General features: G+C 40.4%; 1 protein-coding gene across 1 annotated transcript; it reads left to right on the top strand.

Annotated features, from left to right (window-relative positions):
* Positions 1 to 1708: 1708 nt before the first annotated feature.
* On the top strand, positions 1709 to 25960 carry sdcbp2 (syndecan binding protein (syntenin) 2). Its single transcript, XM_049580353.1, has 9 exons — positions 1709 to 1865; positions 6695 to 6746; positions 8614 to 8710; positions 15792 to 15892; positions 17678 to 17842; positions 20284 to 20459; positions 22045 to 22216; positions 22743 to 22834; positions 24238 to 25960. Exons 2-9 carry the CDS (start codon positions 6696 to 6698, stop codon positions 24290 to 24292), a joined length of 909 nt encoding a protein of 302 aa, XP_049436310.1. The 5' UTR covers positions 1709 to 1865; position 6695; the 3' UTR covers positions 24293 to 25960.
* Positions 25961 to 27332: the final 1372 nt, after the last annotated feature.

Raw genomic sequence — 27332 nt, 5'->3', positions numbered from 1 at the left:
GGCTCTTAAAATTCCCTCGCTCCGTGTTTCCAACTGTTGCAGCCAGTGAGCACAGACACGCAGTGTGCCGGTGGATCTTATCAGCCTTTCTAGGGCATGGAAATGGCGGACCGCGGGTCTCCAACTACAAGCTCACGTTCTAGCTCCCACTTTGCGGCATGTTGTGGGCTTGAAGATCTGTTGTACGACACCAGCACTCAACCAATGACATCACATACACACAGCCCGGGGCGGGAGAAACAACAACAACAGTAGTTTGGCCCTATTTTTTTCACTTGCCAGAGTGGCTGGTTAGGTGACTTCATTTACTGGCCAAAGGGTTCAAATTAGTCGCCTCTGGCGACTGGCGACTGCTAATTTTGATCCCTGTGTGTGTGACATTTTGATAATATGTTTTATGTGCGACCCACAGCAGGGGATTTAAAAAAAATAGCTGATTGCAGTTAGCAGCTAACTCAAAGAAAAAGAACAGTGGCTGAAAATGTCCGCAAATTGGGTAAGCAATGAGGTCCAGGAGCTCCTTACCCTCCAAGCAGAACATAAGATCAGCTGTCACATAACAGGGATGATAATAATTGTAATTGCCATGTCATGCCATTATTATTGTTTATAATGTGCTCACAATAGAGGCTACCGCTGTTGTGTTACATGTCATGCCTGTCACGCCTCTTTTGATTCCGTGATGCTGGCATGCTATCTAAGGGGCCATACACATGCCATGTTTTTTATGGCCTCAAATTAATTTTTTTCAACATAGATGCGTGGCAGGCATGCTCAAACATCAGTGCGATGCTATTGCAGCGTGCAGGTGTTTTGTGCAGGTGCTACAGCTGCACCCTGAGATAAACAGAGTTCGACTTTTGGAATACAGCAGCGAGCACCATGTCATGTGACAAGGAACAACCAATCACAGCTGGCAGATATCTTTTCCTTCTTCTGTAAATATCAGTCTGTGATAAATAATAATAAGAAGTCGATCATTTTAGTGCAGGGCTACCCACAGCTTTACATCTGTCACAGGAACAACATTTTTGGCCTAATACACACTTACAAAACTGCGCATGGAAGAATATCAGCTCTGCCCTCAGGATTTCTGGTAAGTAGGCTGTGATACAGTGCTGGTTATGGTCACTGAGCAACCTCAGACGCAACCCTCCTCTGCGCCCTTGCAAGTTAGCACAAGAGTAGCGCCCAGCAACCGACCTCGCGTTTTTCAGGTGGTTAAAGTTGCGGCATGTGTACTTCCCCTAAAATCACACACTGGTGCAGCATGATTCTGCCGTTGTTTGGTTCTGTGTAAAAATGCAAAGACGACACCAAGAAGGGACTTCTTAGTGGCTCTATAGCACAATCTCTGTGTAAAAACGGCTTGTCATACTTAAAGGAAAAATGACACCAGAGGGTGTCAGGGGGCCTTGCTGGTCTTCTTTGCCTGGAGCCCACCATGAGACCAGGATTGCCCCTGGAGCAGAGGACAGTCTCTACCCTACTCTTCCTACCTGATCCCTGACAGAGGGCAACAACAGCTCACACAGGGTTGCAAAACAAAGCACAAAGAAAACAATAATATGCACACAAGGCTAAGTGGGTTATGGCGATTATCACAAGGTCTGGTTCAAAGGTATAAAACAAAATCATGGTAACAGTGAGTCAAAGCTCATGTGACCGATACGAGGCGTGGCTAAACGTCAACACTGATTGACGCGGTTTCCACAACCAGGAAGCCAGCAGTGACATCACTCTTCAGAATTCCCCTTCAGCACGACGAAGAGCCACAGCGACGAAGACAGAAAACAGAGGAATAACGGAGTTTGCTGCTGTCTGACATTGCTGTTTAAGGCGACTTTACAACCAACACGTTAAAGGTGAGTTTGTCTCTACCACACCGCTGTACCACACCGTCCCTCGCGGTAAGTGTTCCTCCCAGGTTTCGTTTACCTAACAAGCTAACGTTAACGACACACGGCTAGCTCTTTGCTTCCCTGCTGTTTATGTCGGAACAAAGACGGTCTGCCTAGCGGACTCAGCTAAAAGGCACTACTTTATCTAATTCATATATCCTTTAATGTGTTCTAATTTCGGTTAGCGTTAGCTAGCTTGTTATTAGACCTGTCTGCTTGCTTTAACCAGCTAACAGCAGTTGGTTAATTTTTAATGACTTATCGTTGAGGCACCATAATGTCAATTGATATGCAGCATTTCATGTCGTAGCTAACTTAGCTAGTCATACGATAAAGACACAACAATAGTTCCTATCTAGAAATTAGACACCGACGTTTGCTTCAGTGTTACAATATAAGGGAAACGCCTAATCTGTTTAAATAAAGCTAACGCCAGTTAAGCCTTACGTATTGTTTCTGAGCCTGTGTTGTTATAATAGCGTTAATACGGTAGCTCATGCTCGTGCCTGTTTATGAAGGATAACTGTATGTTTAATGGCTTTAACTCAATATAATACAGTGTGGCCCAGTTAACGGGCACAGTAGAAAGGGTGTGGGTCAGTTCAAAGCAGTAACAGACCTCTGCTCCGTTTTACCGTTGTCAGTCCTCCTCCTCCTCCTCCTCCCTCGCACTCCCTCTGTCTCTTTCCCAGCCATGTCAATAGACCGGAACAAGCTGCCAAGAAGACCACATTCTTGTATCTAACCAATTCGTTCAGGCTAACTGAAGTTAGCCCTTTCTTTCCTTTCCAGTTTCCACCAAAGCTTTTGCTTTGCTAGCTCCATACTCTGAGGCTGAGTAGCAATGAGCATGGGAGGCCTGTTCCTGAACTGCTGTCAGTGCATTTACAAGATACTCGCCAAGCTTTTTAGCCCTGTTTTTGCAGGAAATTTCCTTTTACATTACAAAGAACTTCACTTGTCCACTTCATTTGAAGCTGCAGCAGCAGAAGTGACTCAAGGATTAGGTTATGTCATTAGAAAAGCTGCCCTAACTCTCATTTTTTCCAGGCTTATTCACTTGTACCTCCGGCCAGCTAGTCAGAATGAGGGAGGAATATAAAGCAAGCAAACAAACACAGCTGTAAAGTAAACACTAGAAGGTATTAAAATGTCCCTCTGTGTTCACGGACACAATGATGCACTTGTCTCTGAGGACTGAGAATAACAGAGTAGAGTAGTGGCTGGAGTAGCTGGGAGAGTGGCAGTAATGTTATTGTGGTCCGAATGATTTGCTTATTTTGGGGACTCGATGCATTTTTGTTCACTGGTGTCAAATGAATGTCTGGCCACACATCTGACCACTGTGTGCACATGGCATATCAACATGGACTCTTTAAAACATTTGAATAGACTTTTTGTGTGATGGGTTATATTGGGCGGTGTGGTGTTATCTTTTTGTGGAAATTAGATGTGATGAGGTTGAGCAATGTGAAAGGAAGTGAGTCAAATTTACTTGGTGTGAGTTTTCATATTACTGTTGGTATTTGGCTTTTTTGAGTCTGTAGGTTGGTCATGATTGTTGTTTTGTTGTTTTGTACATTACACTGTCATCCTCCTCACTTCTCTCCTGCTTCGTATTGAGAAAGAGATGTGCTCACACGTCTTGTGATTGTGACACACAGTTGTCACAGTGTACTGAAGAAAATTACTAAGAAATCAGTGATGCTTCTGTCCTTAGCATTTCTTTTCATATGAAAGTACAGGGATTGGACTCCCACAGTGCAATCAGTTTGCTTTTTAAGATCTCTTTTTTGTCATTTTGTCTTTATATTACTAACTCACTGATCCACTACATTGGATTGGTATGTGTTCCAATGCTGACTTTATGAAGTGAAGTTGTTGACTGCAGTTTCGTTGCAATTGCCATTTTATAATTCAGTCTTTCCATTGTCTGTTAATTCAGTCGTGACAGGTTGACCTCATGTTACCTTATATTAAGTGAGGTATACAGATTTAAAGTTCAAGTAACTTTATTTAGCATCTGCACAAGTATAGAGAACAAGCATGTTGGGAATCTTGCATGTATGAGTCATTTATAAAAGACAAGACCAACCAAAAACGGGGTGGGGTTATCAAGAAAGACAGACAGGAATATTGTTGTTAAAAAGAAACAGAAACACAGAGGACATCCGGGTCATTATTTCGTAAAATGAAGTTTAAAGAGGGGCAAAGGATAGCTCTGGTAATAGATCAGTACTAGAATATACACTGAGGTAAGGCTGGCTGGAGAAAATGAAGAAAATCAAATATCACTATTATTAACCAAACACCTTGATAACGATATTGCGGTGACATTGCAGGGTTGACGATTGGTACTTTTACAGAATATTTACACAATGAGTTTTTTGATACGTAATTATCAGTAATGTGAACACAATGACTAAGTGGGTAAAGGCAAATAATAGACCAGCTAAAGCAGGCTGCTAAGTTCTGAAAATTACATCACTTTACTGTAAATGCAGTGTTTAAAACCAGGAAATGTCAACACTTACGATATACAAAATCTAAGATGAAAACTGGTCTCACATCAATATATTGCCAAACGCTACCCTGAGCTGAGGTATTGGAATCTGTTTCAGGAGTAGAGCTGCCACGATTAGCCGATAATTGCTTAGTTATTAAGTAATTTTTCAAGAAATAATGGCAGAAGTTAAGGGTGGCAACTGCTCAAATATGAATATTGCCTGGTTTTCTTAGTCTCCTGTGATAATAATCTGAATATCTTGGTTTTGAAATTTTGGCCAGACAACACAAGGTACTAAAGGAGTAAAAAAAATAACCAGTAGATTATTTGATAATAGAAATGGTGAAAAACCCTAATTGGGAGAGAGAGATAGTTGACGGTAGAGACTGACAAGAAAAACATGTGGAGAGAGTGTGATGCATGCAGCAAAGGTTCCCAGTATGATTCAAACTGGGGATGTTGCTGTTTACATTGCGTGCACTTTAGACCAGCAGCATTTTCATGTTAACACTAGGTGTAATCAGTCGGCTTGAGAAGCAGCCACTGCCTTCTTCTTTTTCCATAGTACTATAGACACCTGGGCACAGGGAGAAGTGTGAGCATTAGTGTATATCAAGGTGAATGAACGTATTGGATTTACACAAACAGACTCAAACACACTTGTGTTTATTACCTGTCATCATGCTACTGCGTGTCTCAACCTGCTCTGCTCTGCTGCTTGCATAGTCTCAGTCAGCTGACTGGCTGTTATGTTTCATTTCCTCTTCCCTCTTCTGGCTGCCATTGTGTTTAAAGTACAGTGGTAATGAGTTTTTCTCAGCACTTTTGAGTCTAGCTCGGTTAGAGTGGATCACCATTATTATCATAATGGTTTACATTAACAAAGAACCCTGAGAGCTATTAATTGTTGTCTTTGCTTATTTCCCTTCACCCATGTGAAATGCTGAATAAAATAGAAATATGTTAAATAGGCTATTCCTTCATTCTCCCTTGTGCTTTTTCTGCCTACATATACCCTCTGTCGCCCTCTCACTCAGTACTTTCGTCCATGCGTTCATCATTTAAAGCAATAAGGCAAATTCAAAGTCTAAACACACGTACACCTGGCGTTCACCTAGCGTGAGAACAAGATTAGATAAGATGTGTTACCAAGGTGAAATAATCAACTATGATGTCACAGAGTCACGACATACATCAGAATGAGTGCACCTATTATTATCATTGTGCTTTCCACATACTGTCAGTGTCTATGTGTGCACCCGTCCATTATCTGACAGGTTGAGTCACTTTTGCTGTTGTTCTATCTCTGGAGTTTTACTGCCAATGCAAAAAAGTGTATGAGGTATTTAGATTATGTGGGCACTGTTTCTCCTTATCTAAGAATCATTTGTCATTCCTCCAAATGCAATAAATGAATAGCTATTAACTTAACTTTGTGCTTAGTGTTGGGTAATATTACAACATATACTGTGAAATGATATAAAGCTGTCGACTCTTTAGCAAGAATTTCTGGAAGTTTAAGAAAATTTATTGTATCGTGACATATGTTGATAGTAGATTATGTCCATATTGCAAACCCCTAGCTAAACTGAAATTAATATTATCCTGTGTATTAATAAACTCAACTAGAGCTGCAACAACCAAGTATTTTCATTACTGATTAATCTGGCAATATTCTTAGTTAATGGATTACAAAATAGTGCATAGTTTTATCATTTATAATTTGTTGTCTTCCATTTTTTGTCCAACAGTCTAAGAGCCAAACAGTGTTTGGATATTTATTATTATCTGTTAGCTTACTGATAGACTTTTATGTAGCCTGATTTTGAAAATCTAGCTTGAGTGAATTGACTACCTACCAAATGCTTGTCAAGCTTTCTCAGGTGTTGTAGCTGTTGTTTGGGCTGCCAGATCCTGAGCAGAACATCTAGCTCTCTTCTGATTTCTTTTTAAAATTTTGTTTTCTTAATCTGTCAGTCATCATCATGTTATTTCTTTGCTATTTCATGCCAGGTGGGAAAGCATGTTTTATCAGTCCAGAAAACAAAAACAACAAACAGGATGTTGCTAAAAGTTGCATACAGCTACAGATTTGGTATTGATTCTCAGTGGAGCATCCCTTTCACATTACAGAGAGTAATTTGATTGAATGTTAATATAGAATATAGCTTAATGGAGTGTAAAGGTAATGGATGCCATTTAAGTAATAAGAGGTTAGTAGTCTGGCAGGCTCCATCCTACCTTTCCCAAGGTCCTTCACTCACAGCTGTTTGTGTTTTCTCTTCAGGATGTCTCTGTATCCATCCCTCGAGGACCTCAAGGTCGACAAGGTTATTAAGGTAAGCACGTTAGGGTGAATTGATTTAGACAGAGACATCTATCTGAAGATAATTAGCTGTGTTGTCTGTAGTAGTGTAAGCAAATTATTTTTGCTATATTTAGCACAATTAGGAAACAGTTTTTACATATAAAGTAAGATCTAATCAAATATTCTATCCATGGAAAAACTAAGCACCAGTGTTTTTTGGGGCTTAACACATATAAAGGACTAAAAGTCAGGCTGTCTTGGCCTCTGCTGCTTGATTTGACCATTCTGTCTTTAATTTGTCTCCAATGAGCAGTGTTGCTAGATGGGAAATATTAAACTGTGGTGCCAGAGCCTTAAAGTTATCATAATTTGAATAAAATTATCATATGCAAGTTATAACCAAAAGTTACACCAAACAAATTGGTGTAAATGTTTAACTTTACAAAACATGTCTTTAAATGACTTCTTGTCGCGCCTGCCACATCGTTCTTTTAAAGCAAGCTGACACAGCTATGATGTGTGGAAGGGGGTGTGAGTCCATAAGTCCATCAGTCTGACAATTACTGTAATAGCCTACTATTACAGTAATTAAATTACAAGACACCACAACAGCCTGTTCATATTCTGCATGAAAACTGGTAAGGCTGTAAGCTAAGCTAATTAAATAAATAACTGGTGCATTCAGAACAACCCAGCTTGAGCATAGCATACCTTAGTGAGAAAGTCATGTTCATCATAGCCTAGGTCAAGCATGATTAGCTGGAAAGAGTTCTCACAGATGCAGAATTTATATTTTGTTGTCTGATCATGTTGAGAAATAGAGAAGTGCAGGAATGAGTCCTAAAACCCAGAGATGAGTTAGCATTTTAGCAGTTTTGGTTCCCATATCTTGAAGTCTTTGGGTTTAAGGTTAGATGCCTGAAATAACAGGTGTGCTTGCCTCAAACTGGACACTTTCACGGTTTGTTCTATGACATAAAATAACTCTGTAAATACCCCACTGTTATTTTTTTTATGCTTTTAGGTTTCTTTGAAAAGGCAGTTGCTAACAAGTGGCTAAATGAGACTACAAAGCATCATTAGACGAACACGATTTAACAGCCTTGTTGTGATGATGATGTGAAGTCATGTGACCAAGGTTTAGTTCATCTATAACCTAACGTTAGCTTTTCACTTCTGGGGATGGCATTTACTCATCAAAACTCATTAAAGTGGTTTTAAAAGATTACCTTGCTCAATAAAAGGTGTAAATATCATAAACTTTTGTCACAGATCTTATTTTCTGCAATAATCCAAAATCCCACAAGCTTTTTGAAGAGTAACCAGAGTGACGCTTACTTCTGCGTGGGCCTTATAAAAATGTCATCTCTGCAGCATGAATTAAAATATCACAAAGTGGTCAAATTATTGTACATTTTAGTAACGCTACTTGTGAGTCCCCCATCTTTGGCGAAGTCTGAACTGAAAATAGAAAGTTACTGAGTACCAAATCACACCTTTTAAAATTTGCATTTGCATGTCATTGAAGATATCCTCTGTTGCCCTGGTACATGGTTGTGGAGAAAGAAGTACTCTGCAATCACTTAATCTGATTACCAATAGTTGTTTTGCTTAAGCCCAAAGTACACTGTTTAATTTTGAAATGCACTGAGGTTCACCTCACACTTGCTTAAAGCCATTCATTCAGGGTTTGAGGCTTAATACTTTGTTGTTGGCTTTTTAAAGGACATGCATTTCTAATCAAGATTAATGCTTCCTTTACAAACTTACTTCAATCATTTCTCCTCTCATTTTCTCCTCCTTTTTTCTCATTTGTGTTTCATTGCCTTTCATCCAATATTTACCATTTTAAGTCCAAGTACACTTCCAGTTTACTGGTGTGTCTGATTACTTCCCAGGCTCAGGCCCAGTTTGCGCAGACTGCCACCCCAATGCCAGCTATCACAGAGGGAACCTACCAGCCTCAGCCTGTCACTGCTGGGATGCCATCATCAAGTGAGTCTCACACATACTGCTGAAAGTTTTTAGAGAGTAATTAAATCTACACTCAGGAAAAACAGTAAAAACCCCTCTTTCTTGAAGTTGTAACAGAAACACCTTCATCTATATCTTCGGTCTCTTCCTTTGTTTCTTGCACTGGATATATGTTGATATCTCTGTGTGGGGGGTCTGTGGTTCTGAGCCTGTGCTATTCTCTTGAGAAGAACAGCTCTGCAGTGTTAGGGATGGATAAAGATGAGTGGAGTGAGAGGACTGGGATGGGAGGAGGAGTTAGGGGTCTCTGGACAATAACGGGAGTATATGGGCCTCCCACACTGGTTATGATTTCTCTCTCTTTCCCTCTGTGCTTGCAACTATTTCTTTCTCTCTTATTGTATTCTACTTGGAGGAAATGTTTTTTCTGAGTTTGTGTAAAAGTGAAAATGAACTTTGCAGAACGCCAGGCTGAGATGGAAGAAAAGAGAGAGAAAGGAGACATCCACAAAAGATTAAAAGTGGGTAAAAATGGGCAAGGGGCCCTTTTAGAGATTACAGAACACAACTCCTGCTTATTTTCACTCACTTCTCCCCCTTTACCCATTCTCCTACTCATTCAGTTTCTCTTTCCTCTGTTTGGATGCAAAGTCCTGTGGGCTTTGGGTCTTTTGTTTTTAGCTCAGCAGAGCTAGCTATGAGTCACCATGGAGACTGGCTCTGGCAGCTGTGCTGGGACAGGGCATGATGGGAAAAAGAGAGAGGAGGAGGAGTTGGTTTAAAAAGGAGTAAGGAGGGGAGGGAGGAGAGGGAGAGCCAGTGGTGTAAGAGTGAGTTAGAGGAGGAGTTTGTTGTCCTGGTATGGAGGAGAGAAACGGAGAGGGAGGTGAAAGAGGACTGAGTGACATCAACACTGGACCACAGCCGAGTCAGATATAATAAATCTGTAAATTGCATCTGCTGCCCTTAAATCACCTCGACTAGGCCCATCACGATACACACTCCACTTATCTTACAATATATATGGACACGCCCTTGATCAAATTTGTTCAAATCAAATCAAGTTTGTTAAAATAGGAATGTCACCAGCATTGTCAAAAGAAAAACAAAATGGGGAAGCACAATACTGGATTTTTTGTTGATGTCCAATATGCAGATATTTAATAACTCATCTGACTGATAGCGTACAGTGATATTGATATACCCCTGGCTTGATATATATTGATATACATGGCTTCCATTGAAGGCGATTTACAAGGGGAAGGGAATTTGATTTTTCCCTAACCAATCAGTAGAGATCAACGACTCACCCAGAATCTGACGTCATTAGTATCCATGCCTCAGGGGTGCCGAAAACAAGCAAGCATTGCCCGTTTAAAATGTCTCAGTCGTCGTGCACGCCCAGCTGCATCGCTGTTAAATCCAGTTTAGCAGCTTCCTTAATTTGATCCTCCATTAACGCGAGTAGTGGCGAAATACCTCGATAGCATTGTTAATGTGGTCTGTAGGATCTGTAGCGGTCGCCATTGTTGCTATCCTCACCAGTTACCCACCAGCGTACAGCTTGACATCAGTGTGGCGCTGATTGGCTAATCACTAGACCCTCCCCCACCCCCGGCGTTCATTGGTCCGTCCATCGTTTGGACTAGATAAATCGCAAATTCATTGCAGTATGCCAGACCAGAGATGCAAGCCTACTCAGTTGAGTGGGCGGGGTCTATGGTCTGGAACCAGGCTAGTGTCCTGGAGCTTCACTGAGCTTGTTTATTAGTCGCAAGAGGCATCCGTTTTGTTTTTGTTGGCCAAATTTTGTATTTAATCTCAAACTGAGTAAATTTGAGCTACTCTTATAAAGGCAATACAATTTTACATGAACTTACTCTCATATATTAAAAGGTGACACTTACTTTTTTAAGAAAAAAAATTAAACATCTTTTTCATATTCCGAATTAATTCCAAATTAAAAGTTAATTGCTCTTTGAAAGGGTGTACTTGCATAATTATGCTAAGACATCATTATTATATCAGTGGCATAAAATGATCTCCAAATAACAATTATATTGTTTATCCCAATAATTTCTGGGACAGTGTATTGTCCAACATAAGTAGTTATCGTGACAGGCCCAACCTCAGCACCATGACCTTTCTTCTTCCTGTTAAGGTTTTCTTTTATTATCCATATTGGAAGAACACCAAGTGAACAGGAAAATTCATTAACAACCTTTATCTGCATTATCAAAGCTGTAAAAAATTGTTGTGATTGATAATCATATTGCCTTGTCAAGCAAGAGGGAGACATTAGTCCAGGTCCTCACTGACTAATCTGCAAATAGAGGTTTGGGCTCAGGGGCTGTTTCCCAAATACCGTAGCTCAAGATAGACTTGTGAGAAGAAAGGGGTCAGGCGAGAGGTAAACTGCAAGAACAGAGAATACTATTGCACTGAGTAACAGAACATCATTGATTCGGCTTTGTGGGTAGATGGGGAGAGGGCGTGTGTGGGAGAGATGAATGAAAGAGATGGTGATAATACAGGATAGCACATAAACAAATAAAGAAAAACATTTTCTGAAATAATAAAACACATTTAGTGATTTTTATTAGTGACACTGGAGGAGGATTACAGGGTGAGTCACGATCTGGATTTCTCCATCATTTGTGTTTTTTATGTTTTGCCAGCAACATGTGGGTGTTTCTCTCTCACTCTTTATTATGTGTCCCACGACAAGAGATGTCAGCTGTACCTGTACACTGGGTGATTTCTGAGTGCTTGGGTGGAGTGTGTATGTGGTTGAAGTGACTTACTCAAACCATGTTGACTTTAGACTTGACCCACCTGGTTTAATTATTACATCAGTCATTGTTGTTGAAACGAAAAAGAAATATGAAATACTGATATGAGTACTGACTCAAAATCACTGAGCTTCGTAGGGCTGTGTATAGATCTTGTTGGTTAATGTGTGTGTGACATTTGACTTATTAATATGATTTGCATTTTTAAATTTTAAACCCTATAATATATGTTAAATCTGTGCCCAGCTGACACGTGTTTAGGGAGGTACAAGAAGCACAGACTGATCTGTTATGTATTGTATGGACTGTGCAGTTGATCTGTACAGTTGATTTTATGTTTATACTGACAGAATGAATGACAAGGAGTCATTGAATGAATCATGAATTTATGATATTGGAATCAGTGATATAAAATATAACATTTCACCCATTGTCCAGTGTATACTATATATTTGATTCATGATATAATTCAGACTAATCTGCTCATTACACAGTACTGTCCATGTTTATGTCTTTGAGAACTGGACTTATTGTATTTATATCTAATTTATTGCAGCACATACAGACATCTGCTGGTATAAGTTTTTCCTCAAACAAGTGTGGAAGAGATTTGATTGGATCACAAAAAAATTCTAAAGGGACAGTTCATCCCAAAAATCAAAAATACAGATTTTTCCTCTTGTAGCACTCTTTGTCAGTCTGGGTTATTTTAGTGTGAGTTGCCAAGTGTTAGAGATTTCAGCTGTAGAGATCTCTATTCTCTTCAATGAAATGGAACTCAGAGGGAAGTTTGCATCTACTGCTAGCTTACCTAGCACCACTGAGCTAGCTAATGTTACAGCTCAGCTGAGGAGGATGCTATTAATATTTACATCTCGTGCTGTCACAAGTACGAGCCTCTCATCCATGAGTAGATGCTTGTTTCATTTTGCACAGTGATAGTGGTTGGTGGGTGTAGTCGGTAGAAGGAAAAGAGTCTCGATGTAAAACTGTTCACAACAAGGTCTGTGGATTATCACAAGTAAGCGAGTCATAATTTCTGGAAAGAGACATTGCTGTTGAGTTTTTCAGATGTAGCTTTTTGCCACTTTGAGCAGCACATGCTGAGTGCCATCTAGATCCATAATGTCGGAGACAAGACACATCTCTGCAGCCAAATGACCAGCTGATTCCAGTGCTGCGCAAGAGTACTAAATTGGCTCAGCTACTACAGTGGTTCAAGCCCGTAAGACTGCCTGAAGGAGGTAATTTTTCTCCAGTTATAGCAGTCCTCATGGCTATATGTGTTATCGTAAAATCTGTCAAATATATTCTGTAAAATGCAGGTGCAGTGTGGTTATACGCCCTAAAGGAAAAGTCAGCCTTCACAATGTAACACATACATTCATCCAGAGTAGACATGCTGTAAAAAGCACAAACAAGTAAATAGAAAGGGGGTGCTTCCCTACTGCAGGGGAAATATGGTGGAAAAGCGCCCTAACCCCATATACAGGACTCTTCGCTTTGCCCCAGTTAAACATAGACTGCCATTCTTATTGGCACTGCACATCAAACCTCCCAAGTACTTAACAAGCACATGTGAACAGTTGAAATGGGTTGCAAATTCTAAATAACTGGCCAGCATGCATATTCACAGGGTTCCTACGCAAGTATGGAAAAGTATGGAAATAAATTTGACCAATTTCCAGGTATTAAAAAGTATGGAAAATGAAAAATAAAGTATGGAAAAATATTTATGTTTCCAGACTATTACCACTGTTCTAAAATATTGTTTTCTAAAATAGAAAATTAGGTATTTCCAAAAATAATTTAATCAATCTGGATCGTGTTTTATGCCGGGCCAAGCACAGTTTGTCTGAGAGCAAACGTCTCAGAAAACGTACCGCCCCTTTTACCTGATTGACAAGTGGTATGTCCAGTCCACTGCCCCATGACCCTCCTCCAACCCCCCAGGTATCAAGTTTCACTCCAACACTGCACCTTCGACAAGAAGACGAGTTTCACGTGGTTCACAATGGGTAGATGCAAGTTTTTGGATGGATGGCTTGACAATACCGTATATAAATTCTGGTTGGCCAAGGATTCCCAATTCACACACAGAGCTAGATGCAAGCTTCGTTTGACATCACCAACATGGGGGAGAAGGCGATTCTGAGCCACACGAAAGGAAAAAACACTGACGTCTCGTTACTGCATCGCTTGCACCCAGAGTGCCAACCTTTTTGCCTCAGCCCAGACATTGAACTTACTTTAGTTTTTATTTGCATGCCATTATGGTACTTGGCTACAATCACCTATTAAGAATAATTAAATATGATGTGAAATATGATACACTGATATATTTACTCAGATGTCGCATATTCCGGGGGGGGGGGGGGGGGGGGGGAGACGCAGAGAAGTCTGGAAAAAAAGGGTATGGAAAAGTATGGAATTTTGAAATTCCAAATGTGTAGGAACCCTGTATTCATGTATGACACTTTGCAGTTGCTGGCTAATTTATCTTATGCTAATTTTTCCCCACCTCTGACAACGTTCCTTACATGTCCTTTCTTTTACCTTTGCCAGGATAAACGCAGTAATAATGCTGTGCTGCAAGGGCAGTGGCAAGCTCCTGTTGCCAGAGAAGTGATGCAGTTATGCAGGCAGGTGAGAAGAGGGACAGACAGGGACACACTGTCCAAATAGGGAAGTAGACAGGAGAAGATAGAGGAGATGGACTATAAAACAGGAAGAGGAAGCTTAACCCTACTTTACATCTGTAATATTGTGTTAGAATTCAAAGGAGAAACTCCGTCATTATCGTGGGAATCAAGTATTACTTAGCCAGCTTTTTAGTTTACCTGAGGAAAAGAGAGGAGGCCTCCGTCTGACTTCACAGCACTTGCAGACTCACTGACTTTGTGGGCGCATCCCTGGGAAGTCTGGGAGTGCTGAAGGCTGTCCAAATCCTCAATTCATCCAGTTCAGAAGGGGCCTCAAGCTGACTTTCTGCATACTTCCAGAGAGTCTGCTTGGGTCACAGACTTCACCAGAGTTCACTAATTTAATTGCCCACAGTTGACTTATTAAGGATGTGTAAAACAATAATTGTGTTTAAACACTGCTTGAATCGTGTAGACTAGAAATGATATTCAACAGCATCATGATACAGAAATATATAGAAGTATGGGCTGTAGAGGTAGCCTGATAAAATGCATATTATTATACCAGCCTACGTTATAGACTAAATGCTGTGCAGTGTAATGCCAAGTATATAGGCTAAGAAAGAGACTTAACGTGATGATGTCACAGAATGCACAACTGAAGTTGGCAGGGGCTCAGTCTGCAAGTCCTGAGGGTGAACATTTGGTTAAAGCCAAATACGCAGACATCACTCATTTGCATAAAAACTCTGTGTCTATATTTATATATTATTGTAATATTAAAGAGAAATAAACATGCAAGGATCATAGCTAAGCACTTAATGATTATGGTGGCTGTGGCTCAGAGGTAGAGCAGGTCGTCCACCAATCGGAAGATTAGCGGTTCAATTCCAGCTCCTCCAGTCTGCATGTCGAAGTATCCCCGAGCAAGCCCAAATTGCTCCCGATGATGCTTCCATCGGAGTGTGAGTGTGTTAAAAAAAAAAACAAAAAAAAACTGAGTAGCAGGTGGCACCTTGTATGGTAGCCTCGGCCACTAGTGTATGAATGTGTGTGTGAATGGGTGAATGTGACTCATCGTGTAAAAAGTGCTTTGAGTGGTCGGACGACTAGAAAGGCGCTATACAAATGCAGGTCCATTTACCATTTACTTTCCATCATACCAAGGAACTGAATACTGATGCCAGGAAAATTTTACTACGCTGCAACAAAGAGTGCTCATTATCAGCCAGTGGGAGACTCATTGTAGCTCAAGTATGACCTTACTTTGATGGATGGCATGAATCAAACATAAAATGTAGGAAAGAGTGAGATCAGCTCTGAAGACACTTAAGGTGCACCTATAACAATGTTTGTACATCTGTGAATTCAAAACATTATAAAACACAGTACATCAGATGGAGCCTAAGTGGCTTGTCTTCAGTGCTGCTGTTTAATAGAAACCCTTGGTAGGAAGTACAGGTAGGGGTTTAAGCAGGACATACAGGACCAATGTATTCATTTATTCATTATGTAACATTTGATCTTTTTTTTGTCTGATCTCTCTACCAACCACCTGTCTCTCACTCTCCATCTCTACCATCTGCTTGGCCTCCCTCCATCTTTCTTTGGCTCTCTTTTTCACCCACCCTCTCCCTCCTTCTCCCACTCCACTCACCATTCTCCCAGCCTTGTACCCAAACCTAGAGGAGCTGGGAGACTACATGGGTCTGGCCCTTAACAGTGATGAAGTCCAGAGGAACCTGGCCCTGGTGCCTGTGGCTGACAATGTAAGTCGTTTTGTTTGTCCTGGGGATGTGTGTCAATGCATACATGTATACAGCTGAAAGTGTGGCTGTAGTATTAAAAGATTACTCCACTGATTTAGCAGCGCACTGTAACATTGTCAGACTAATGGACAGTTATAAAAACACAAAAGGCTTCAGACAACTTCAAACAACCGTAAATAGATTTTAATGTATAAAATCAGTGAAGTTTCCCATTTATATCCTCATTCCATCCAAAAATTTGATTTTGTAATTTGGGTAAAAAAAAATAACACCCATGTTATCAAAAAAAATTCTTAGATGTCAGGTCACGTGAAAGGGAAACTATTATGCTTTTCCATATTTTGTGTTGTATATATAATCTTACAATGATGGATGTTCATAATGATAAGATAAGATGAGATAAACTTTATTGTCCTGCAAGGGAAATTCGTCTTGGGCAGTATAGTGCAAACAGCTGCAATATTCACATACATACATACCTACATACAATCAACACAGACAAGTTGCCAACAAAGTGCAAGTGAGTGCATAGTCGCAGCACTACAGCCCAGGTCGCCAGCCGTGCAGTGCCCCGGAAGTAGTCGAAAAATCATTGCCTAAGTTTGAAATAATAATGTTTTCTCTACTGTGGCTACAGAATGACTTCAGATCGTGACCGATCTCTCTATAGGGTCATCTGCTCACATTATGTAGCCTACATTGCTACATGAAGCAATATGCTTACTTCAGGGAAACATGTAAACTTTGTTGCCAGTGTTGTTAATTTGTAATGATGATGATGTTCATTTCTCAGCAGTTTTTCTTGGCATACAGTGTTGCTATTCTCCGTTACAATCATTCCTTGATTCCTGATTGTAGTCAGGGTGCAGAGACACAAGACCCGAAAATGCTGACCAATTAGAGCAGACTGGAATTTTTCAGGAGGGGAGCTTAAAGAGACAGGCGCTAAAGCAGTGTGAGAGTGCTTTGACACTCAAAAGAGTGTTTTTGATAGAGGGTGAATACAGGTGTTCCAGCACAGACAATATGAGAAAAACTGTTTTTTTGGCTATTAAAGCATGTAAACATGCTCCAGTGGAAACCTTAAATACACGTATGAGCCTGAAAATGAACATAACCGGTCCTCTTTAAAGCCGCTCACTTCAACGCATCAGCCCTCTGTAATTAAAAACCTGTTTTTGGTAGATGGAAGGAGCCATGAGCTGTAGATGTATCAAAACACAACAGTGTTCTGTTCCTGGAGATCCACATTTCAGAGTGACTCACTGCAGGCCTGGAGCAGTGTGTGGGAGGGTGTGAGCTCTTCACTCCCCTCCATTTGTGTGTGTGTGTGTGTGTGTGTGTGTGTGTGTGTGTATGTGTTCATGCGGATCCTGCAGATGTCAAGGCTTGTCAGCTGGCATTCAACCATCTGTATTCTCTGCCATTTGCTGATATCTTCACCTCGACCATTATTTTTCTTATGTTTTTAATTTCTCCATTGTTCGTGCAAAGCATGTTGATGATGAAGTTTTCAAAAGCAGTGCCTAAAGCGTTCCTGATCTCATTCACTGGTGGAGGAGGAGATGAAATTGAATCCTCCCACATGCCTCTATTTGATGCAGCATTCCTTTTTTATCTCTAGCTGAATTTTAATGTAACATGCCTCTTTAATCCTTTCTTCCTCTCACCCCTGTCTCACCCCCACTCAATTTCCCTCCTGTCCTCTCTCAACACACCTCTTTCATTTTCTCACCTTCCTTGCTGTGTGTGTGTGTGTGTGTGTGTGTGTGTGTGTGTCCCCAGCAAGTGGCAGTGCCCGCCAGCTCAGGTGTTGTAGGGATGGTGCGGCCAGTGACGGGGGCAGATGTTGGCATCAGGAGGGCAGAGATCCGCCCAGGGCTGCGGGAGGTTATCCTCTGTAAGGACCAGGATGGGAAAGTGGGACTTCGGCTCAGGGCCATCGACAACGTGAGTCAGCATCACAAACTCTTTGATAAGCTCCTGTTCTTGCATGAATTATTCAGCACAGACTGACTGTCATGAACACCCCCTTCCCTTTAACAACATACTGATGACTTAAGAAATCCACACACCCTCTTCTTTTCCACACAAGATCCAGGTCAAACTCTGCTTCACTTAGTGTAAACATTCAAGGTTTAACCTCTTTTAATCTCTATCTGGATCATCATGATCTGACATGTGGATCACAAGGGGTTTCCCTAATACGCCTGATCTAAACTATGCAGCATTTTTTGCCAAATCTAAATATTTAACACTCTATCGTATGAAGTTGCTGTGAGCTGTAAATTCACCACTTCTAAGCAGTAGGCAGAAGATAACGTTATCTTGGAGCCCCAGACCAAGCCTCTCTCCATCTGGGCAGCTGCCTTTGTCTCGCTCAGGCCCACCCTGGGTCTGGGTCCACAGCTGCCTGTGCCAGAGAGCGGCATAAAAACATCCTCAAAAACATCCCTAGAAGAACGCTGCACACTGACTGACCCCTCCTGTTTGACTTAAAGAATCTCAGCCAGCTGAGGGGTCTCCAACTGATGATTAGATTCTTTGACTTCCAAGGGACAGCCTTAAGGCCAAAACACACCGGCGGCGTACGACGCGGGTCAAAACAAACGCCCCCATTATTTTCTATTTACAAACCGGCGGCTTGACGCGTGTCGATGTGCCGCGCCGCGGCACTTTACGCTATTGTCCTATTTTTCCAGCATCGCTGCCCTTGAAAAAGTGCTATTTTGTACTTCCCAGCCTAGCGTACTGGAGTGTGCAATAGAAATCTGGTTGACGCCCCACAGCGCGACACTTTTTGTGTGTGTTGGAGGCGGCACTTGGCTTGCGTCAATGATGCCGCCGTCATATGACGCTGCTGGTGTGTTTTGGCCTTTATACCTATATCTTTAAAAAAAAAAAAAAAACACGGGGAAAAGTTGAGATTGAGGCCATTAAATTCAATTATTTTTGTTAAAGGTAAATATAATAATGTTATAACATGACAACGCTGACTTTTCTTTTCTTAGTTATTAGCAGAGAACAGCAGAATGACTGTAGTAAACATTAACAAGAGTAAGCAAGTGCTGCTGGTACCAGCGTATGTATACTGCAGTAAACAATTCCAATATTCAGATTCAATATGTATCGATAAATTGTTATTTTTTGATAACACCAATATACAATCTATAATATAGATCTATTAAATGCAAGAACTCTGTGGTGGAACCATCATGTCTGAGTTGTTCAGCCACACACTCTCATATCGGATTACTAAACTTGTGACTAGATACTAAGCATATGTAGGAAAATAATCCCTTTGTTATTCTAATGGTGGACAAATACAACAGTCCTGTTTCTGTGAAAAATGGGTCAAAGTTTAACCAAAGCTAATATGGAGTTTCAAGAACTACAGTTAGTCAGTGCAGGCGAGGATCTTCCTAAGTGTCATTGTTTTGAGCACAAAAGTCACTTTTTGTTACTGTGGCCCTGCAAGGAAATATGGGGACAAATGAGTTTCTATCCTTTAAGATTCACTTTACAGAGTGACAAATCAAATATTTTAGCCTACATTGCTAGTATTAATTTTCCTAGGGCTGTTTCACAGTAAAGGCGTGCCACTGCTTCCACATTAAACCACATAGTATAGTATAGTAGCTTTATCTCTGGATTACCCCAGCAAAGGCACGGTGCAGGAAATAAAGTTGTTGGGCTCTCTCTGTGACAGTTCTTTGGTAGATAATATTCCTCAGACATATTTGCATTGTCTATAACAGTACAGTGATTCTAACAGGGTAAAGATAACTAAAACTGGGACTGGGTGACGTTTCTGATCAATGCTAAGAGCAATAAAGAATGAATTTGTTGCAAGATAAACACAAACAGAAACTTAGTGAATTTTGGTACTTGGCCAGCTTGCAAGTGGTAACAGTCTCTTGAATGTCTTGAATTATTCAGTTTGTGTTGACTTGCACTAATACAGTTGGCAGCCTTTGAAATGACTGAAATGAGTTGGCAGAAAGAGACGACTCAGTGCATTGGTGATCGATGCACTGCTTAAATGACACAGCACAGTTGACTTAACAGTGTGCCAAATCCTCAAAATTAAGGACATCATTCCAGTCAAATAATTGTGTTATATTGCATTGTCATCAAGTAAAACAAGTCTTTTAAAATAATTGATCCGACACAAGCCCTCTGTCGATTCTGTTTGGTTTAATGATCCTTTCACTTTTTGGAATATCTAGCAATATGTTTTCTCTCTTTATCAACACTTCATCTCCTCTTGCCTCCTTCCTCTTTAGTTGCTGCTTTGTTTTCTCTCCACTGTCGGTGTCTGCCTTCTGTCTATCCTCTCTCCATCCATTCTTGGACTCATTTTTTAATGCTTTATCTGTTTCCTCTCTCAGGGAGTGTTTATCCAGCTGGTGCAGGCTAACTCCCCTGCGGCCCTGGCTGGGCTGCGTTTTGGCGACCAGGTCCTTCAGATCAACGGGCAGAACTGTGCTGGCTGGAGCGTAGACAAGGCCCACAAGGCCCTGAAGGCTGCGGCCGAGACGCGCATTGAGCTCGTGGTCAGGGACAGGTGAGGAGTTTTTTTTACACACTTAGGACAGAGGATTATAACGTTGTGTCCTGTGCCTTCTCATTTAGTCTCATTTTTAATGTTTTCCAAGCATCATGAGGTTACAGCTCTCATCATCTTTGATATGTACAGTTGTCATGGTTACAGGTGTTTTTCTCATGTATTGTGATGTTAAACGGAAAGGTATACCTGTGATTACCAGACTGTAAAGGTTCACATACACAGTGACCATGCTGCTCTGCTGTCTCATAGTAGCTGTTAGAAGCTGAAAGGTTTGGCTCCCTCTGCTGGCTGCTTCATCCTTTGCACTTTGCTACCCAGCTTTCATTATCATATAGTTCCATGTTGATTTGTATAGATACAGTTGGTATTTAGGGGATCGCTCACAAAACGTCACATCCTTTTATACCAAGGGGGAAAACAAGGCATTTACTACCATGCTGAAGAATTGCTGTGTGTCATTCTGTACATCAAATATCCTGTAAAATCTAGAGTTAAAGGGTAATTTTCTACATGGACCACATTTTCTCACGTTTTTGTGTCTAAGTGATTATTAGCAACAACGTTTTTGAAATTGGTCTAGTATTGTGTGAGAGCAGTAAGCAGGCTACAATGTCAACACCCATGGCATGTCCACACTGTCAATTTCTGTCCTCTAAAAGTGTTTTTGTCACTGATTCGCTCAGATTGTTATCGCAAGTGTGTGACCAGATTATTAAATAGGATCCCTACAGAGTTAGACCTTTTGAACTTCTTTTTTGAACCAGAAGCAGTCCCAAAGACACAATTGTCAAAGTTGCCAGACTCCATTTAAATAAACAGTAATTTTATCATTGTAAAACTCACTTCATCAGAGTCGACAGAAACATAATTAAACTCAGAGAAACCATCCTGGTTTGACTTTCCAGTGTTTTAACAATCACCAGTTTTGGTTTGGTTGAAATAAACCTTTAATTCACACGATTAGATGTTAAAATATGCTGACTTTGTACAAACTAAAATGACTGTTTATTTAAATGGACTGATTTTGAGGCTGTTTCTGGTCAAACAAGAAGGATCTAATACTTTATCCAAACAGTGTGAGATTGTCTAGCCACTGGAAAAAAAAAACATTGTGAGCCTCCAAGGACCTGTAGGTCTTGAGGTTGCAAATTTCAGTGTGATAACGTTATAACACATCATCACATCACAGGCTAATGGCTTTGAGTAATGTTAGTGCTACTATACTGTCAAGAAATGTGCATGGAAATTGCTAAAACATGCTAGTCTATTACATCACAGTGTTAATGGCTTCAGGGTACTATTATTATGGTAAGTTCATTAATTCTATAGTAAATGCAATAGTGTCTATGTGGGTTTAAAACTGCGGTTTCCCAGCATTTACAGGCTGAGGGAAAGGACTGCTTTCCCCCTTGCGGTCTCCGTCCTTACCATGCCCCCAAACTATGACTAGACAGTGACTGTGATTGTGTTTTCTTGATCCTGATTATATATTTACAGATGTAGTGGTACAATGTTATTTCAATTTCAATGTCTTAGTATAGGGCTCTTTATAACAAAGCTGTGTGTTTGTGTGTATCTCAAGGCCATTTCAGCGCACCGTCACCATGCACAAAGACAGCTCTGGCCACGTGGGCTTTATCTACAAGTCTGGTAAAATCACCTCACTGGTCAAGGATGGCTCTGCTGCCCGCAACGGCCTGCTGACTGAGCATTACATCTGTGAAATCAATGGTCAAAACGTTATTGGACTCAAGGTCAGACACTTGTTTATGTATATGACTCTTTTCATCAAATAGTTTGCTCACTGGTGGATTTAAACTGTTCACTAAGTGCTCATAGTGTGAGGGAGTCATGTGTTTGCTGTAATACAAGATGACCTTCATTAATCTTGAATTTTGGAAAAACAAATTGAAAATAAATACAGAACTTGTGTGATCTTATAGAATGTTTGGCTAACTTTGCATTGGCATGGCTGCTTACATACTTTCAGAATATATTGTAACATGGGAACGTGCAGCGTTTTTTATGTAAGTGCAGTATTCACCAGCTTTAAGTCTGTACAAATGTGAAGTGAAAAGATGTTTAGTTCGTATCAGTATTGTTGCCATAGTTTGCTCTTAGCCCTGTGATTTCCCTGGTAGACGTGTAGTTCCATCCTGCTCTGTGATGAAGGCTTTGAATGTGTTCTTTGCCTAAACATTTAAGAAAACTACTGTGTAATGATGATTTATTAATCACACAAGGTCCTCACATGTCACTATTCCTGTGTGAAAATTCCAGGACTCTCAGATCAAGGACATTCTGACCACCTCTCCCACTGCCATGACCATCACCATCATGCCCAAGTTCATCTATGAACACATGATTAAGAGGTAGGACTCCAACATTTCAGTGAATCTAGTGTCATTGCCATATCATTAAAGGGTTACTATGCAGAAATTGTCAGATACTGTTTGTAAAGTATTGCCAGTGAAAGTCAAAGTAAAAGCCAACCCAGATTCACTCGTTTCGGAATTACCTTTGTCTGCATGGCGTTTCACCTCACTTTATTTGCCTTTTTACTGGCGCTGTGTCTGTGATTTTTGTAGCTACCTCTTGGATGCCTGCTGCTTATGGTCTTTTTATTAAGTCCCGACCTCACCTGCGGGCTATTGCCTGGAACATCCCACACATAGTAAAATAAAAATAAGTAAATACAGGCAGAGGGCAGAGTCTCTGCGGATGAATACACCACCACACACTTCTAGTGGGTCATAAGCTTTGATAGAGAGGGATTTCTGCTGTATGAGTCTATATATTGTTTGTCTTTTTTGGGAAGATCCTACATAGTATAGCTATAATAATGTTATTACACAGAAACTACACACATGGTGCTGTCAGTCAGCAGAATTAGTTTTCCCCCTGGTTCTATGTAGCGCTGCTGATGCAAAACACCAAAGCCGCCCAATTAATGAGTTAACTATTGCGTCATATGAATTGATGTTTACTTCTATTGGTTTGCTCCTATTCAGTCGGTGTGAATATAAAATGGATCAGAACTAAATGCAACAATCATTTGACGCCTTGGCTTAGACTAGGCATACTCAGCTTTCTTTGTCTGGGGGCCATTTTTGAAAAATGACACAAGGCCAGGGACCAGTTCATAAATAAACATTAACATAAATACATAAATAATTAGCCCAGATATTTGTTGAGGGGTACGAGGGATCCTCCCCTGGCACTTTTTGTTTTTTGAATCAATTTATTTTCATTGTGAATTTCAAAATGGTCAGTAGGCCATCCGGCACCCTATCGCGGGCCAGATTTGGCCCAAGGACCACAAGTTCCTGATAAAGACGATTTTCTCGCATGCCTCCATGGTGAACGAAGAATCCAAAAACGGAGGAAATTCTTGATGAATTTAAGTCATGGGGTTTAACAGAAGTAAAACTATATCAAAACATCCGTTTACAAAGTCTCACAACTTGTGCAGAATAATCCAAGTCTTATTTATCCAGTCCTATGCTAAGTACTTTGCCAAGATTTTCACTGAACCAGATTATTTAAAACACATCTCGAAAGAGAGGACAGGGGCATTACTGTGCGTGAGACTGTTTATGTGGACATTTTTGGATTCTTCATTCGACGCAACAAAGTTTTCTTTCTGAATTCAATTTAACACAATGTGAGGAACTGATACAGAAATGGTCATTGGGTGGGCGAAATAATCTGAAGGTTTTGCATGATGCCATTGACTGACGGGCTTACGGATGTGATTTGTTTATCTGTTTTCCAGGATGTCAGGAGGTCTCCTGCGATCAGCCATGGATCACTCTGTTCCAGAGGTTTGAAGATCAGGAGGACTGTCAACTGTCAGGATGTCTACAATACAGAGATCTCTCTCTCTTTCTCTCTCTCTCTCTTTATCTCTTTCTTTCTCTCTCTCTCTCTCTCTCTCTCTGTCTTCATACCAAACCACCTCCTGCATCACAATCATCGTCGCCATTTCTCATCTTTAACATGATCTTAAAATGCCTTTTTTTCTATTCTTCAGTTGTTCAGTGTAATCTTTACCTTTTCTACATTTCCCTTTTCTCTGTTGACATGTCTCATACTTTTTTATATGTTAACCTTGTAGTCTACGTATGACATGTTTATTTTCTTGTTTTGTATTTGAGATCAAGGACAGTACAAAATGTTTATTTTAAGCCATGCCACACTATCATGAGTCCAGAGCTTCCTCCTCATTGTGGAGATGAATCATTGGCATGTGACGTTTCATCTTGTCAAAATGCTGTAAAAGCCAATGATCAGTCATCAGAGCCCTATCATGTTGATGACAGCTGTGCTCCCAGTCCCTGCACTTGGCCCCTAACGTGTGTACTTAAATAATTTGAGCTGAATAAAAACCCAGGGCCTCATGGGAATAAGTTTGCTGACTTGATTCTAGATTCCAGTGTCATTTTTACTTGGCCAGTAAAACTAACAAGTTTAGCAAAGGAGTTGTTTTTAGTTTACACCATATGTTGGTGAAAATTAGTGTTGATTTTGACATCTTGAGATTTTTTTTTTTTTTTTTTTTTCATTTTGTAGATACCAGATATTTCTAACATACAAGTGAGAGTTATGACATAAGCAGGTACCACCTTCTCCAAGAGGTGGCAAGTTATCATTGTGCCACAATTCAATGTCATGATGAGACTCTGATGTGTTGAATTTTTAGGTACTGGGAACACTGTGTGCACATTCCAGGGGAAAGTGTAGGGAAAGGGGCAGCAGTAGATGTTTGTTGTCCCATGCAGCTGGGACTCAACCCTGTCCACAAACACCACAAGAGCAGTGACATGGTGAAAGGCACAAGTAAACACTGATGTGATTAACTTGCGAGATATGGTCTTCAAACTATAGCGATATAGTTGTGAATAGTTGGAGAAAGAGTAGTTGGTGTTTGTCTGGACAGGGTCTGTGCTGGGCGGACCCACTAAGTGCACTTTCCACTACCTTTTTAAGAGGTTGTCTTTCCCGTATCCATTTCAACAGTGAAGTTCAACAGTTGTGCTTTTTTTATTATTGTGTTTGTGGTGCCTCATGTCAATGAGAGAACTCATGAAAACAAACCTGTATGTTAAACATAGGTAACTGCTGAAATTTGATGCTGAAAATCATCCGCTCAAATTGAAAGCATTTAAATTCCACATCATGGGTTAAGCCAGTGAACTTGCTCTCCTCTGCTAAGTGTTGTTAGAGGATGTCCCTCTGTAATATCCCTTCCCTGACTGATGAGCACAGTGAGACTGAGCAGAGCTCACAGTTGTGAATTTCTACTTGTTATATAAAGTTGCTCCTTTTAATGCTGTTCATGTTCGGATGCATGTATTCCTTTAATTTTCTAGGTATGCAATCTGATAAACATCACTGTCATTCTGTAAGAAAAGGCTAGAAAAAAATCTAAAAGTTTATATACGAATGTAACCAAGATAATATTGGAAAACAAATAAACAGTCTTTCTGTTCACATAAGCTTGGTGGTATTACATTTTTCTTCATACAAACACAAGGGCGGAGGTATCATTTCAACATTGGTAGGGACACATTAAAGGTGGGGTGGTCTTCCCCAGGAAATTTTGAGCGTCACTTAATTTTCTGTACTCTGGTGAACCTATATGTACTAATTTCTGCCTTGTCTTCATCAATTTATGGTGGAAATGTCTGTATTTATGTAAAGGAAAACACAAAATCAAGGTGCCAGGTGACAATTTAACATATAAAACTTAAGACCATCTTTGATCCGATCACACCAGATGTGGTGCTGATCAGTGACTTAAAAAGAATGGGGGCCAGAGGGGTGTATATGATGTGATCTTTCCAATTAGGACATGCTCCTAGATCAACATCCCACATCGCATTCCAGGACCAACATTGTAATCAACCAATCACAGCCCTTTGACATCATCAGCATGCTGCTCTTGGGCTTCTATCCAGTTATTACAACTGAACAAAGTCTTCAATAACATTGAACAGAAACCCTAAAGGTTATTGCGGGGTTAGCGAGTTAGCTTGCTAACTAGGTTGGCTATGCTTATGAGTAAACTTGCCAATACAATATTAGCGAGTTTCATTAACATTAAGAGTAAGGATAATGTAATTTTGCAATTGCAAGATTGCAGTGCTCATGTGGATCCAGGACCATCACTGCCATGATGAACCTGGATAATCTGTTGATCCAGAACCATCGCCTTCATCTTTATCCTGTATAATTTGGTTGATCCAGGAACATTATCACCATTTTGACCCTGGATAATTTGTACAATGATCCAAGACCATCACTGACTATCCTTACTCTTTGTTGGTGAACAATATTTTACCCTGTTGGCAAACTTACTTGTTAGCATAGCATACCAACTTGGCAAGCTAGCTTGCTTCCATTCTAGTCTAACGGCAAGTTTACTTGTTAGCATAGCCAACCTAGTCAGCAGGCTAACTCACTAATTAATAGGGGTATAACGATACATCGATCCACATCGATACATCGATTCATTGACGATCCAATTATATCGATGCAAAATGAAAACAACGATCCATATCTTCATCTTAAAGATACATATTTATTTTGAAATTCACATAGCACGTCTGTGTCACCATTTCTGGGCGAGCACGCCTCCGCTCAAACAACAAACAGAGCTCAGAAATAAAATGGTCAAATCATATTCTAGTTGTTTTTGTGAGTTGATGTAAATGATTGTGTTAGATGGACATATGATATTGCGTCATATCGATCGCAGGCTCCTGAATCGAATCGAATCAAAATTGTATCATGACAGACTTTGTGATATCAAAACATCATATCGTCATCCAAACAAATCGATATAATATTGTATCGTGATGAAGCTGG

This window comes from Epinephelus fuscoguttatus, linkage group LG7 (assembly GCF_011397635.1).
Source record: "Epinephelus fuscoguttatus linkage group LG7, E.fuscoguttatus.final_Chr_v1".
Taxonomy (NCBI): domain Eukaryota; kingdom Metazoa; phylum Chordata; class Actinopteri; order Perciformes; family Serranidae; genus Epinephelus; species Epinephelus fuscoguttatus.
Note: the sequence above shows the minus strand (reverse complement) of the source record. Positions and strands in the feature narration are given on the sequence as shown.